This window comes from Uloborus diversus, chromosome 2, assembly GCF_026930045.1.
Source record: "Uloborus diversus isolate 005 chromosome 2, Udiv.v.3.1, whole genome shotgun sequence".
Lineage (NCBI taxonomy): Eukaryota > Metazoa > Arthropoda > Arachnida > Araneae > Uloboridae > Uloborus > Uloborus diversus.
In genome coordinates, this window is record NC_072732.1 from 10,258 (window position 1) to 24,925 (window position 14,668).

Genomic DNA, 14,668 nt, shown 5'->3' on the forward strand with positions numbered 1-14,668 from the left:
AACTTTAAGAATGGATTATAATTTACTTTGGGAATTTTTTTTTTTTTTTTTTCGTTTTCAGAATATTTAATGTACGCATTACCGACTCCTGAATTTTTCTTCTTGAAGTGGTTTATATCTTCTGTTAAAAAATGCGTAAACATTGGTTTTACCACCAAAACGGTGTAGATCCATCCCCTTATTTCTCGCCAGGTCTTTTACAGCAAAGTGGAACTTATCCCTTGTTTGCGGTACCCACTCATTTGCTTTAATATCAAAAGGGCACACATCCAACTTTGAATTTGCCGCTTCTAAATCAAAAGTAGTCCACAAATAAAATAGCGGAGCGAAGCAATGGTTGAGCATTCCCAATCAAGCATGATATTCGGCCGTATTAAAAGAGCGCAACACTTTGCAAGTCTGTTATCAGTTAGGCAAGAGTGACCTCAAATTGTGATTACTAAATTAATATGAAAAAATTGATATTACGATTAAATTGTGATAAATTAATGATTAAGTGAAAAATTGTGATCCATTACTACAACATTGTTATTTGAATTGGCTTGGGTGGTTTTATGGATCGAAGGTCCCGCTTTTCTGTTTTGGAAACGTTCAATGAAAAGAATTAAGTAAGTAGAAAGGAATGAAGTAGATTGAAAAAAAAAAAAAAAAATTAATTTGAATTTTGACATCTTGAATTCAAATTACGTTTATCGCATTACGTTTCTCGCAATCTCGAGTGTGTGTATGTGTGTATATGCATGTGTGTCTGTGTTCAGGCATGAGTGTGTTGGTATGTGTATGTGTGTATGTATGTATATATATATATGAGTGTGTGTGTATGTATGTGTGTGTGTGTGTGCATTCAGGATATGGATGCAACCTGGAGACTGTTTTTGCTAGAGGAGCAGCATCGGGAAGAGCCGGCCGACGGTGTTGCTGCAGAGGAAGGGAGGGGGGGGGGGAGAATAAAATCATAGGAACGCCAAAAACAGTCAAGTGAGAACAATAAGCAATGTGATTGCTCAAAAAAATACTGTTGAATATTTTGTTCCAATCTAGTAAAGCTTTATTCTGAAGAAAACCAGTTTTTTTCTTTTTCAAAAGGGATAATATTTACTACACCAAAAAGGAATGTATCCAAAATAAAATTGGCAATTTAGATCTGGTAAAATTGTGGAATTATTACCTAGACCTATGCCGATAGTCGCTCGTTATTCAACCAAAATCTGTAATACGGATACAGATAAAGATCTGTATACGTATCCGTTACTGTTTTGACGGATCTTAAACGGATCATTTCTGTTCTAAAAATTTTTAAATATTTGAATAAAAGACTCTTAAATTCCGTTTAAATTAGATTTTATTCCCTATTTAAGTTATAAGGTATCATTTCAGAAGCCAATTTGTATCCCCCCCCCCGTAGCAAAAAGGAAAGGGAAATAAGTTTTATAAGTGTGTATCAGTGTGTCTTTTTGTGGCGTGTCGTAGTTCCTAAACAGAATAACCGATTTCTATAGTTCATTTTTCGTTCAAAAGGTGACTTGATCGAAAGTGTTCTTAGCTTGGCCTTGTTTTTGTAGAACTTTAATTACCGGAGATATTAATTAGAAACCGACTTAACGTTTTCCACAATTATGGCAGTAAAAACTTACCCATAAGCTAAAAATGTTGGAGGTAATTGAAAGAATGAAGTTTTTTGCATTTGATATTTATTTGAAACTTCCAACTTATATACAGTAGGAGCTAAATTATCTTAAGTAAATTTTAAATGCAATTCTAAGCCTTTATACGCGTGATTGGTAGCGATTTCATAGTCGCAAGATATGGAGAAAAAGCTCAATAATTTAACATTTTTACCTGCTGTCAGTTCATATTTGTTAACAAATGCGTGTTCTGACCCGCGAAATTCATTTTAATATGAGGTCGGCTCTCTGGGACATGTTTTGTTTTTTTTAATTTTTAATTTAATGCTAGTTTTTGTTATTGATTTGGGGTTTCTGTTATTCTTAATTTTTGTTTTTCTCGGCAGCTTTCAAAAAAAAAAAAAAAAAAGTGAGACTAAATTCTCTATTTACTGTTTGTATTCTCAGCTCTGTATTTCGTCGGTCGGAGTAAGTTCGGTGAAATGGCCCAGCGCTGCATTTATGCTGAAATAAAATGCGAAAAATATTTCTCTAAATATTTTTAATTTCTTTCCTTCCAACTCTCCCTCAATTTTAACGAGATTTCTTTAAAGAGTAAATCATAGTCTTGATTATTTTTTTGGCCGCAGTTGATATTTTTTGAAGAAACTGCCATTATTATGATGGGAATACCTTCCGTAACAAATTTTACACTTGGATGGTTAAATTGGGTAAAAATAAATTTGAGATCCGTATCCCCGGATCTTAACGCTAATGATCCGTATCTACTTTTTTAACGATCCGGCACATCATTATTAAAAACATAGGATCTGACCATTTTTTTAAATAATTTCTTTATATTTTTAAAAAATTACTTAAATCTTTGTTCATTGTTTACGCTTGTCCGATGACATCACAAATGATGAAATGCCATTCAGAGCAAAATATTTAATTCAGTATTGGCAACAATATGATTGATAGTAAGCGTAGAGCGCAATTTTAATTCGCTTCTTGGTTATGATAACACATGGTAGAACGATGCGCCAAAAGCAGTGGTTAGAAAAAACTATTTTTTTTTGTAGCGAACGACAACTATAACTACTTTGTTACAAATGTAGTTAACTACAGCTACAACTACTTTTTCCAAAATGTAGTAACTACAAACTACTTTTGAAATGTAGTCGCTACTTTCCAAAAAATAAGCAAATAAAAAGCACACACAATAGGTTGTCCCTCAAAAAATGAAAGTCAGTTTTTCAAGTAGCATACAACTCTTGTGTCAAAACAATCGTGAAAAAAAGTTTCATATAATTTGCACAAGAGCAACCCGTGCCGACTTGCACCTGAAAGTGCAAAACAGTACTTGTATGCTAGGCCAAATCGCTTAAAAAAAAAAAAGTTTTTTAGAAACTCGAAATTTCTGTTGGGAAACGTTGCCCCTGTACCCAACACCCCACATGTACCACAAGAACATTTATTCAAATTAAAAAACATTTAGATTTGCCACACGACCTAAAATTTATAATTTTATTTAAAAAATTGATTTTTTTCTTTTTCAGTTATCATTTAAAAAATTACATATAAATTTAAATAGAATATCAAGTTCAAAAAATAATAACGAACACATTTACAGATCAACAATTACAAACGAATAATAAAAAAATAATATATTTTAAATGAAAAATTTAACTCAACCTGGAAAAAACCAGATCTTTGAGTACTATGGGGGGAGACTTAAAAATTGCAGAACAAACATTTCTATTTAACGCTAATTACCTACTTTTCTACTTTACTGTTTATATTTTTCAGCTTGATAATTTTGTAAAATCTTACATTTCTGAAAATATGCACCCAAAAACTTAATTTTTTTTAAGAAAATTATAAATGTTAGGCACGTGTCGGATATCTAAATGGTTTTTTAATTTGAATAAATGTTTTTGTGGTGCATATGTGGGTATAGGAGCAGTTTTATCAATAGAAATTTTGATTTTCTAAAAACATTTTATTTCAATTTGGCCTAGCATTTTTCAAGTGCTGATTCACACTTTCAGACATAATCGGCACTTGCTGCCGTTGTTCAAATTATATGATTTTTTTGGATGTAGAAGGATAAAATATAAGAGAGCGTGCGACTTGAAAAATCTACTTTCGGGGTTTTTTTTTTGGGGGGGGGGGGGGGATCCTGGTATTGATAGCTCATCAGAAGACATTACGAAAAATGTTTGTTATCATACTCTCACACACTGTAATGCTCGTATTTATTGTAAGTCCTCCAGAACAAATCAATTTCATCCTTTTTATTTGGAGAATACTGTCAAAAATTTAAGCCTCGCTAAAATATTTTTGTTTTTTAATCTTCGGTCAATTCATATAAAATTCACCAAATTTTCAACTCCCGAAATCACCGATATCTTTATTTTCGCGAAAATAAGTGCTTTTTTGCAATATGAATATTGGTGAAATATGAAAACTACAACGGCAAAAAAAATAATGGCGTCAAACAGATAGAACGTGCGGCGTCAAAATGAAATGCCTGAGGTCAGCTCGTATTTTTAGGAGTCTTTATTTCTCATTGCATCCGCTGATGTACTTGTGTAAAATTTGAGCCAATCTATTTCGTTTGAACTTTTTTTTTTGTTTTCAGTTTATTAAAAGTAGTTTCCAGAAATCGCAACAAACTATTTTTTTTTTTTGTAGTTGACTACTCACTACACTACTTTTTTAAACTACTCAAAAATGTAGCTACTACAGTAGCCTCGCTACTTCCAACCACTGGAGAAAAGCATCATTTGTGACGTCATTAAGACCACGCCTTGTTTGAAAAATCGGACATTTTCAGTGACCAAAAAGTACTACTTTTGACGAAGGAAACAACCCCATTGGAGCAACATAGTGGAAATTAGGACTGAAAATTTAATTTGTTGTACTGGTATTTGTTGTAACAGAATTTCACAGTATTTTTGTTGAGAAACGATTTGATTCTTTTTTGTTTTGGAAGATATTTCTGCAAAAATATATAGAATTTCAGCAGAAAATTTGTAGAGGTTTTCCTCTCACATTTGAACAGTATTGTTCCGCAGCTCAGGCAACGTTCTGTGGACTTGCGGCGAAAATTTAGTAGCATTCTTGCTTTTGGGGATACATATACAGCCTAGTTGGGCTTTTGAAACATATATACATATATATGTAAGGGAAGTATGTACTCAACTTGACCCCATACAAATCCTATACGCAAAATTTTTAAACCTCATGTGATTAGGATGTGGTAGAACAAAGCTCTACACCAGCACAAATGACCATACACAACCACTTTGCTTTTTTAAGAACTTTATTTGCACAAATACATCAAAGATTATTTTTTCCCATCAAATTTTTAATCTCAGAAAAATAACACATATAGAAAAAAGAATGAATAAAATGAATCACCAGAAAAAGTCCCTTTAAAATTTCGCATCAGAAAATATAAAAATGAAGAAGAAGAGTATCTCAGAGTTTCAAGCGAGGTCTGCGGATGCCCATCTTCCTCTTCCTCTCCTCCTCCCTCCTCTGGACCAATCGGTGGAGTCCGCGGGGGGTCTTGAAGATCCCCGGGAGCCGCTTGGAAGGGGGGGCCACTTCCACTTTGGCCTGCTCCTTCACCAGCTGTGGGGCACAATTAAACACACTTCAAATCAGAACAGAAGCCGTGGAAAAAATACTTTTAATTCAGTGCAAAATGTTCACTCAATCTGTTCGGCATGGGTGCCACTCTAAAAATTGGTCAGGACTGAAAAGCGCGTGGCTCCATTTCGCGACACCAAAATATTAGCGCTTAGTTTGTTCGATGTTTTAGACATATATAATAATGCTAACTCTTGATGCTGTAACTATATAGTAAAACCAAAATGTAAGATTAAGTGAAAATTGAAACCTAAATTAAAAAATAACATATCATTGTCCAAGATTTTTAGGAGGTAAAAGCAGAAAAAGAACTTAATAATAAAATACAATAAAAAAACTTACTATTTGCTAATGCAGAAAAAAAGCTTCAGATTTTATAGTTCATGTTACATAAATAGTTCATATTTCATACAAAAAAATAGTAATTAAAAAAAATTCAGGTATGAGATTCTTTGCTATAAGATGCATTGTGATAAAAACTATAATAAAATTTTCCAGATTAAGATAAGAATGGTTGAAATCAACAGATTGAGTGACTTATTTAATTATTTTTTTGGGGGGGGGAAAAAACAGCTTATCTTTTTAACTTTAGCAGATGGGCCAGTTTTTTTGTCCTCAGAAGAATAAGACCTTTTTTGAGAGTGAGAGATTCAAAAGTAAAGATTTGTTTCATGTATAAAAATCATTTTGAACATGGAAAAAGAAATCCGATGGCCGAAATTTTTGAAAAGACGGAATTCCGTCCCTTGGACGGAAGTGTGGCAACCATGCTGTTCGGGGAAGAGAGGCGGTCAGAGCCAGAGAACATTTTTGTCGCCGGGAAAATGTTTCGGGCATCGGACAAAATAAAATGGAAACACACAAAATAAATTAGTTTAAGGGGAAAAAATGCAAAAGAAAATGATTAACAATTTGAACGGAAATGATGAATGGATGAGATGGAAGCTTGGTTCCTCCATCTGGAATAAAAAATGTTGCTCAATCTAATGTTGTCAAAAAAAAAAAACTGTGGGACAGCTCCTTCACTTTTTATTGATACATTTAATAAAGAAAGTAATGCTTAAATTTCAGCTTAGTCTTTAAAAAAAAAAAAAAATGGAGCTAAAAACGCAAATAACTCCTGCCGTAATGAAGTCGGAACGTTGAAACAGGTTGCTTAAAATGCGGAAAATTCTGCCTTTTCCAAGGATATGCATCATTAATATGCGCAAGTAATTTTTCACCCTTATATTTGAGAATTTATGTGAAAACTGGGTCTATATTGGAATAAAAAAAAAGAACTACTCGTCAAACTATTTTCGAACTGATCTGTAAACCTTTCCGGCGCTAAAAGAAAGGTACTGTGAAAATTTCAGTGAAATCGGCCGGATTTTGCGCGTTCAAACAAAAAGACCCCTTTTTGGAGACTTCTTTTAAAACTATAATGAGATGAGTGCTTGTTAACGAGATAAAAGAACACATTTGTGTTGGTTTTTTTTTTCTTCTCTCAATATGAAAGGGACTAGTTATCAAGGTAATTTTTAAGTCGCCCAAGCCACCAGGATCCCGGTTCTCGTACCTACAAGAGGTGGGGATATATAGTATACATTTCACCAGTCTAAAGAGCATTCGAACTTTGTATGCATTTTGCTTGAAACTTGAAAAAGTCTTTATTTCTCACTATCCTGATGGTTAAGAGCACAGGGTTCATACTCTATTTGGATGAAAAAATTCCATGACTTTTCCAAGACTTTTTCATGACTTCAATAAAAATTTTCATGACCTTGTTACAGCATTATTTAATATCTAACAGAAATAGCACTATTTAATATCTAACTTTTGCCAATTTTTAGAAATAAGCATTAGCAAAAACTTCTACATGACTGTCACTACGTCATTGAATCACTTACTCGTAATGGGAAAAAAATATCAGTGTACACTTAAAAAACTAAACTATTTTTATTTGTCTTCATCATATAAGTTTATGCGTTTTAGCGTAAATGTCTAATTTTTTTTATAAACAAGCAGAATGATAACCAATGGGACAAAGGTTAATGAGTCATCACTAAGTTTCAATAAATTTGCCTCAAAAGTTGTTTTTTAGTGTCAACAATGGCATTTACTCATCCACATAACTTCACAAAATTTTCATTTTTTAAAGTAAAGCCACATAGTTTAGTTTTTTGTGTTTCTAAACCAGGTAATTATATAAAAACCCATTCAGTAGTGAATAAATCTTCCGATTCAAAAGTACTTGTTTTGCTTACTTATTTGCACATTTTCAAATGCATATAAATTAACAACACATATTGTGTGATTCCCGACATTGAACGTAGCAGTGGGCCGCATGGATTAGTTTCGCGGGCTGTACTTTGGGCACTACTGTTTTAGAGTATTAGAATTCCCCTTTTTCTGTATTTTATCACCTGACTAACGATCTTTATTTTCTAAAACCTTCAACAAATTAAAATAAACCCTGTTAAATTTTATACTAAAATTATTACGAGTGATGGAAACCAACTCGGACGCAATTGAATTGAGTTTTTAGACTGGGTGTGCCAAACCAAGAACTTGCAAGTTTGCTACTACAGAATATAAAACAAAAGAAGTGTTGAAAATAATAGTTAATACAAAATGAGTGATGCCCAAGCAGTAAAATCACATCACTAAAAAAGGCGAGTGGTTGCGATAGGAGTGGATGCAATGAGATTTCAAAATTCAGATCTGATTTTTGGATCGTTCAATTTTTGACTTTTAATAACTTTTATGTGCTATACTATTAAATCACTTAAGATTTCTAACACTCTTTTAATTACTGTTACTTTCTCTTTGTCAAGGACGTTTTTCCATGACTTGAAATAAATTTCCATGACTTTGAATGAAAATTTCAATTTTCCATGACTTTTCCAGGTCTGAAATTGGCTTTTTTTTTCCCATGACTTTCCAGGATTTCCATGACCCGTACGAACCCTGAGAGCAGCACGTTACAGCATCATGGGTGCAAGACCTTCCGTCTCAGGACGGATTTCCGTCTTGCACAAAATTTCAGAGACGGAGGTCGGGACGGAAAGTTTTTGCTTAAATAAGAAAAATTGAGCGTTTGAAAAATATGCTTCAATTACTGGATCGTTCCATAACCACAAATTTACATCGACATTCTCTCGATTTTCCGCCATGGGCTTGTTTTGTTTGCAACATGCTTTTGGAGGAGTGACTTTCAGACTCTTGCCATTTGACTTATTTTAGGTACAATTCTGTTATTTCCAACTCACTGCATTGCAGACCGGGGAGTTGCTCGCTATTCTCCCTGATTTTTCGAAGTAATCGGCTCTAATTGAAAGTTTAGCCTTTTCTCATGCTATTTTCGATCATCCTTTCGTTTTTTTTTTTCCATTTGCGGGTGTTTTTTTCCCTGCAAACCTCATAGGCATAAATGAAAATTATGTAAGCTCTTAAAATGTCTTACGAGTTGAATCTGAATCACCGAAGTGATTGCTGATGAGATGAAATGTTTTCGCCATGAATTCCTATTCCGGGCTGATGAGCACGAAACTGCAGTCCTCGGATGAAATAACTGAGCTGGCGGTGTATTTTAAGTAAGTTCATGTTGTTAGAAAAAGTCAAAAGTTTAAAATTCAAATCAAATATAGATTCCAAAACTGGCATAGTTAAAATTTACAACATTTATACGCATAACTTTTCCTTAAGCAAGCATGCTTGGGGGGGGGGGGGGGGGCTGAAAATATTTTCCGTCCTGAACACATAACCAAATTTTCACCCATGTACAGCATCCAGAGAGAGCAATTCAACTCTTATTTTGGGCTCCTCAGTCCGAAATAGCCATAACAGAAGTCTCTGAACGCTGTACTGAGCACTTTGCAATTGTGCCTCATAGCTCTGCTATGTGGCGAGTAAAACAAAAGCTTCTATCTTCACTCCAGCACTAAACACTCACCATAATTATAAAATAAGAAATAAAATAAACCAATTTTAAGTAACATATTTGAAAATAACTTCCACGTTTCAAAATTGTTGAAAAATTTACAGGATGCAAAAGGATTGAAACTTCAAGCACAGAACGCAATTTTCGGCGAATATAAGCAATTCTTGACCCCCTTCTTTTACTTATATGCTTCTTTTTAGCTTTCAACGACAAAAAATGCAAAAGCTATTTTTTTCTTGTGGTGAATGTTTTTGGAAAATAAAATCGTATTTTTGGCACAAAAATTGCGAATTTGTCCAACACTATAGTCACTGAACTATTTTTCATCCATCTTAATGACGACAGGGTTCATACTCAATTTCAGAAATTAAATGAAGAAGTTTTGGAGGAGTTTCGAAGGAGTGAAATGAGATTTTGAAGGAGTAATTTTGAGCTATCCTTATAAATTTTGTCACTTTTTTTTCCAACAGATTTGAATCCCTTCCGCCTTTGTCACACTTTACCTTTCTCCTTCCCTTGTCACGTTTTATTTTTCATAAACATCTTATACATATAAAATCTGAGTATCTATCTATCTATCTATGTCCAAGCTTCTTCTCCCGAACGACAGTGAACTGACCATCGAACCAGGTATCGATGGATTCGTCATCTTTCCGTCTTCATGTTTGGATATTTAACATAATCCTCTGATAATAATTAGCGGAGCTATCAATTAAAAACTATTAATCATGACTCTTAGATTTCAAAATCAAATCCCTATTTTTCGAAGGCTTTTCTCCATTCAAATTATTTTTCAGTGCTTCACCTCAACTTTCCGTCGATTGCTAATTTAACGTTTCATATTGTCTTTGTTTCGTGCGTGATTTTTTGAGGCTTTCCTCAATTCAAATAATTAAGTAATGTTTCTTTCGGGAGTATTCGACCTAAAATACTTTAGGGAATCATAACAAATACAATAAATGAAGCATTTAAGTTTTATTTCACGTCGTAAAGTAAATGAGTGATTTACATGCAATTTATTATTAGTTTGCATAGTACTGATTTAGAATGTGAATTTTCCTGTTTTCGTGTAATATAAACAATCTTGGCAAACACTTCCCACTGATATAAATCTTGGTGAGAAGATTTTGATAATGGGATTGTTTAATTCAAACAAGAGTACTACTTTTAGTCACAGAAATTGATAGAACAAGCAAAAAAAAAAAAAAAAAAAAAAAAACAAGGACCCAGAAAATAATTTTATTTTCCCAACAGTTATTTTTTAATTAATTTTTTAAAATATCCGATTTTTCAAACAAGCTGTGGTCTTTATACGTCACAAATGATGTACTTTGTCGCATCTTTCTATCGGCTTTCATTTTTTAGGTAGCCCGTGCAACGCCGGGCACGCAGCTAGTATTGTTATAATAACTGTGTGATGTCACTTTTTGGCACCCTCTCTTTCCATTGTCACAATTTCATGAGCCCCTCTCCCCTCAAGGCATGACATCCCTTGTGGATGACCCTTTTAACAATGTCAAAACTCCAATTTACTAAACAATTGCTATTCTAACAAAATCACTTAATATAGTACATCTACTAATGTATTTTTTAATACTTAAGCATTGAACTGACTTGCTACTGAGAGCGTAGCCGAGTTAAAAGCAATAATCACAATACTTGACAAAATAGCCAAGCACCATTTAAGCATGATTTAATTCACTTATGTAATATCTTAGTCACCTAATAATATTTTCACATTCAACTTTTATGGCTTCTATAACCAATTTGTAAATTACATCTTAATGAAAAAAAATACATCAAATTACTACATAAAAATCGCTCTTATACCTTCGCCCCTGTGACGAAGTTAAGTTGTCGATCGAAGTATTTTAAATTACTGTCATAGAGGACGATTATGTAGTCTTGATTAAGGTGAAAAAACAACGTAAATAAAGCAAATATTCGAGAAAATACAGCATATAGCTATTTCAAGGCTACAATGGAGCCTCTTCATCAGTGCAAAAAGCTCACCAACACAACCAGAAGTTGCGAGAGAACTGACAAAAACCAGGTGGACACCGGTATTTATACCAAAGAGAGCCAACCAATAAGAATACAGGAACATGACAACAAACAACCAATCAGCGAACAGCATGTACACTCCGGGCTCAAAGCAAGGCAAGAGACAACCAATCAGAAGCCAGGAGACAAAAAGAGTGCGAGACACCAAAGAAACAGGAAAGGCAATTATAGGAATTGCTTCCAAATATCATGAAAAAATGGAGTGCTGGAAAAATCATTGACAAGAGAATGAGAATTTTACCAAATATGGTAAGCTTCCCAGAAATCGAGGTCATAAACCGAAGAACATTTACAAATAATCTTTGCAGATGAAAAATCAAAACAGTGACCAGAAGTCCAACAATGCTGAGCGATGGAAGAACGAGCAAGTTCTTTATGTTTAACATAGTTTTCGTGCTCTTTAAGACGGTGCTTGAGAGCACGTTTAGTCTGTCCAACGTAGCCAAGTCCACACTTGCAGGAGATGCTATAAATGCCCCAGTTGCTATGGTAATCAATGGGGTCCTTTAAGTTTGTAAATTTTTTTGTCAGTTCTCTCGCAACTTCTGGTTGTGTTGGTGAGCTTTTTGCACTGATGAAGAGGCTCCATTGTAGCCTTGAAATAGCTATATGCTGTATTTTCTCGAATATTTGTGCTTTATTTACGTTGTTTTTTCACCTTAATCATATTGTAGCACAAAGCTTATATGATAATTTTTCATTTATGTAGTCTTGATCTAAAAAAAGAAGGAGTTTTGAAGGAATTAAAACCAAAATGAAGGAGTTTGAAGGGCCCTTCAAAAATTTTTCCCAAATGAAGGAGTATTGGAGGAGTTTTGAAGGAGAGTACGAACCCTGGTCGAAGATGTGTGGGAGAAAGTGCATGCATCGATATAAAAATAAAAACTGCCCACTCGAGTAAAACTAAAGCAAAATTACCATTAACTGCGAATACTTCCTAATGAGCCTCGTCTATCTCATACATATAAAATCTGAGTATCTATCTATCTATGTATGTCCAAGCTTCTTCTCCCGAACGACAGTGAACTGACCATCGAACCAGGTATCGATGGATTCGTAATCCTCCCGTTTTCATGTTTGGCTATTTAACATCATTCTCCGATAATAATTAGCGGAGATATCCATTAAAAACTTTTAATTATGACTCTTAGATTTCAAAATCAAATCACTATTTTTCGAAGGCTTTCCTCCATTCAAATTATTATTCAGTGCTTCAACTCAACTTTCGGCAACAACGCTTTTATTAAAATGTATAGCGTGAAGAAAATCATTGAGATAAAAGATCTGTTGCCATTTTTTTTTTCTCGAATATGAACAGGTAAAATTCTTGTTTTTGTTTTGAGGCTTTTCCTGTAATCAGGGGATTTAAATTGTTTACTTTTTTAGGGGGTTTTCCGCAATCTGCCGCAAAATTTCACAGACTTTTTTTTTGGTTCAAGCCTGAGTGTTGAACTTGCGTCACTTGACATAACTTTTATTTTTGAGGTGGACCGTGCAAAGCCGGGCGACGCAGCTAGTTTGAAGGTAAAGTCTGATGTGGGGAACCAAATTTTACTCACCGCCAGAAAGAGTTTGTGCTCTGCTATTCGTAATTGGAGAACCATGAGCCATCACAAAAAGAATAACACAATAACTTACCGACTCTAACACTCCATCTAGTCGTGCGTCGTTACGCCAAAAGTGTCTCGTGTGTTTAACAGGGGTGATTGTGAGTTCATCAAAAAATACCTGAAAGTTTCAAAGCAAGAATGGGGGGGGGGGGTAATCTTTGGCCCCTATTACTTAAGTGCATCTTTGCCATAGTATTAAATAGTTCCGAGTCAAAATAGTGTGTGTACATTTGATTAAATTTTTAATGGGTTACAAAGTTACTTATGAGCTGGTGTTATACAAATTATCTTGGCATTTGTCCATCTTCAGGGATAGGTGTCCATCTTAAGGCTCTTGCAGGTATATTTGATGAGTATTATATAATTTTTAAAAAATTGCGGAGGTAGGGAGATAAAAGCGTAACAAAGAAAAAAAAAAGACAATTCCGGTATTTTCAGACATAAAAATACCGGAAATACGTCCGAAAATACCGGAAGTTCGGTAAAATACCGTAACACAATCACCCCTGTAAATAATTTTTAAAAATTGCAGAGGTAAGGAGATAAAACCATTAAAAAAAAACATAATTCCAGTATTTTCGGAAATAAAAATACCGTAAATACGTCCAAAAATACCGGAAATTCAGTAAAATACCGGAACACAATCACCCCTGGTGTAAACCGTGTTTTAATCAAACCAAACCATCAGAAACTCATGATCTTAAATAGGTTCGGTTAAACAGAGAATACGAGCAATCATTTACTTTTAAATGTATTCTAAGCACTCAGAAAGCATTGATTTCATTTTACAGATAAAATGCAAAAAATATTCATCAATCAATCACTTATTACCTACAGTATAATAAACTATAATAAACATTTAAATTTCACAAAAAATGAAATATAAATATATATACAGTGAAGCACCGTTTGTACGTTTCTCATTTATACTTTTTTAAAATTGGTCCCTGCAAAGTCAAATACAGATTAACCTTTCGTTTGTACGCTTTTTTCATACAGTCCCTTCAAAAACGTATAAATAATGCTTCACTATATATATATTTAAAATTTTTAAAAACCACTTAGTGAAATGATGCACAAACATGAAATTGTAAAAATTTTAAATAAAGTATGCATTTCGGGCTGCATTCGTTACTCTATCAGACAAAAAAAGTAGCTAATGAGTAAGAAATTAATTCAAAAATTAAGTACTAAATTAACCAGAATTGCAAAAATACGGCTCGAGAAAACTGTTCAAATAGTTCATCAGTGATTACGAAAAATTATACATTGCAATAAGGTTTTATAACTTGAATGCAATTTTCATTTGACAAGCAGATTTCTGAAGTGACAAGTAAAACCATGATTAAAAAAAATAGAAAAAGACACCGGTCAGCATTATGTTTAATAGTTACACTGTAGTTATTTCTGCTGAAATAGTTTTTTTCTTCGCATTTCGTCGTTAATAATTCAAATGTGGAACAATTGGTGTTTTTCCACTTTCAATGCTATTTCCTGTTCGGTGACAGAAAGAGGTAAAAAATGTATGTCTCTGCTCGTAAAAAATACCAAATAAAGCATAACAAATAAAATTCATAAAATCATTGAAATAAAATAAGTAAAAAAAAATATTTCCATAAAAATTGTGATTTTCATGGAATTGCCCTTCATTGAAAAGGCTACGAGAGGGACAAAACGATGCAGTCCGATGCCAAGGGAGTCGTTTCCATGTCACTTTCACCTAACCTGCTCGCAAGTGCTAAACTTGCCACACAGTTGCGGAATGATGTCAACAGGGTTGCCAACCTTGGAGAAACAATTTGAGGAGC

General features: G+C 33.8%; 1 protein-coding gene across 1 annotated transcript in view; it reads right to left on the reverse strand.

Annotated features, from left to right (window-relative positions):
- Positions 1-4,926: 4,926 nt before the first annotated feature.
- Positions 4,927-14,668, reverse strand: part of LOC129216869 (uncharacterized) — an 85,822-nt gene continuing 76,080 nt past the window's right edge. The window contains exon 8 of the mRNA XM_054851084.1: positions 4,927-5,246. Within this exon, the coding sequence (XP_054707059.1) occupies positions 5,091-5,246 (156 nt within the window). The 3' untranslated portion in view covers positions 4,927-5,090. The remainder of the gene's footprint in view (positions 5,247-14,668) is intronic.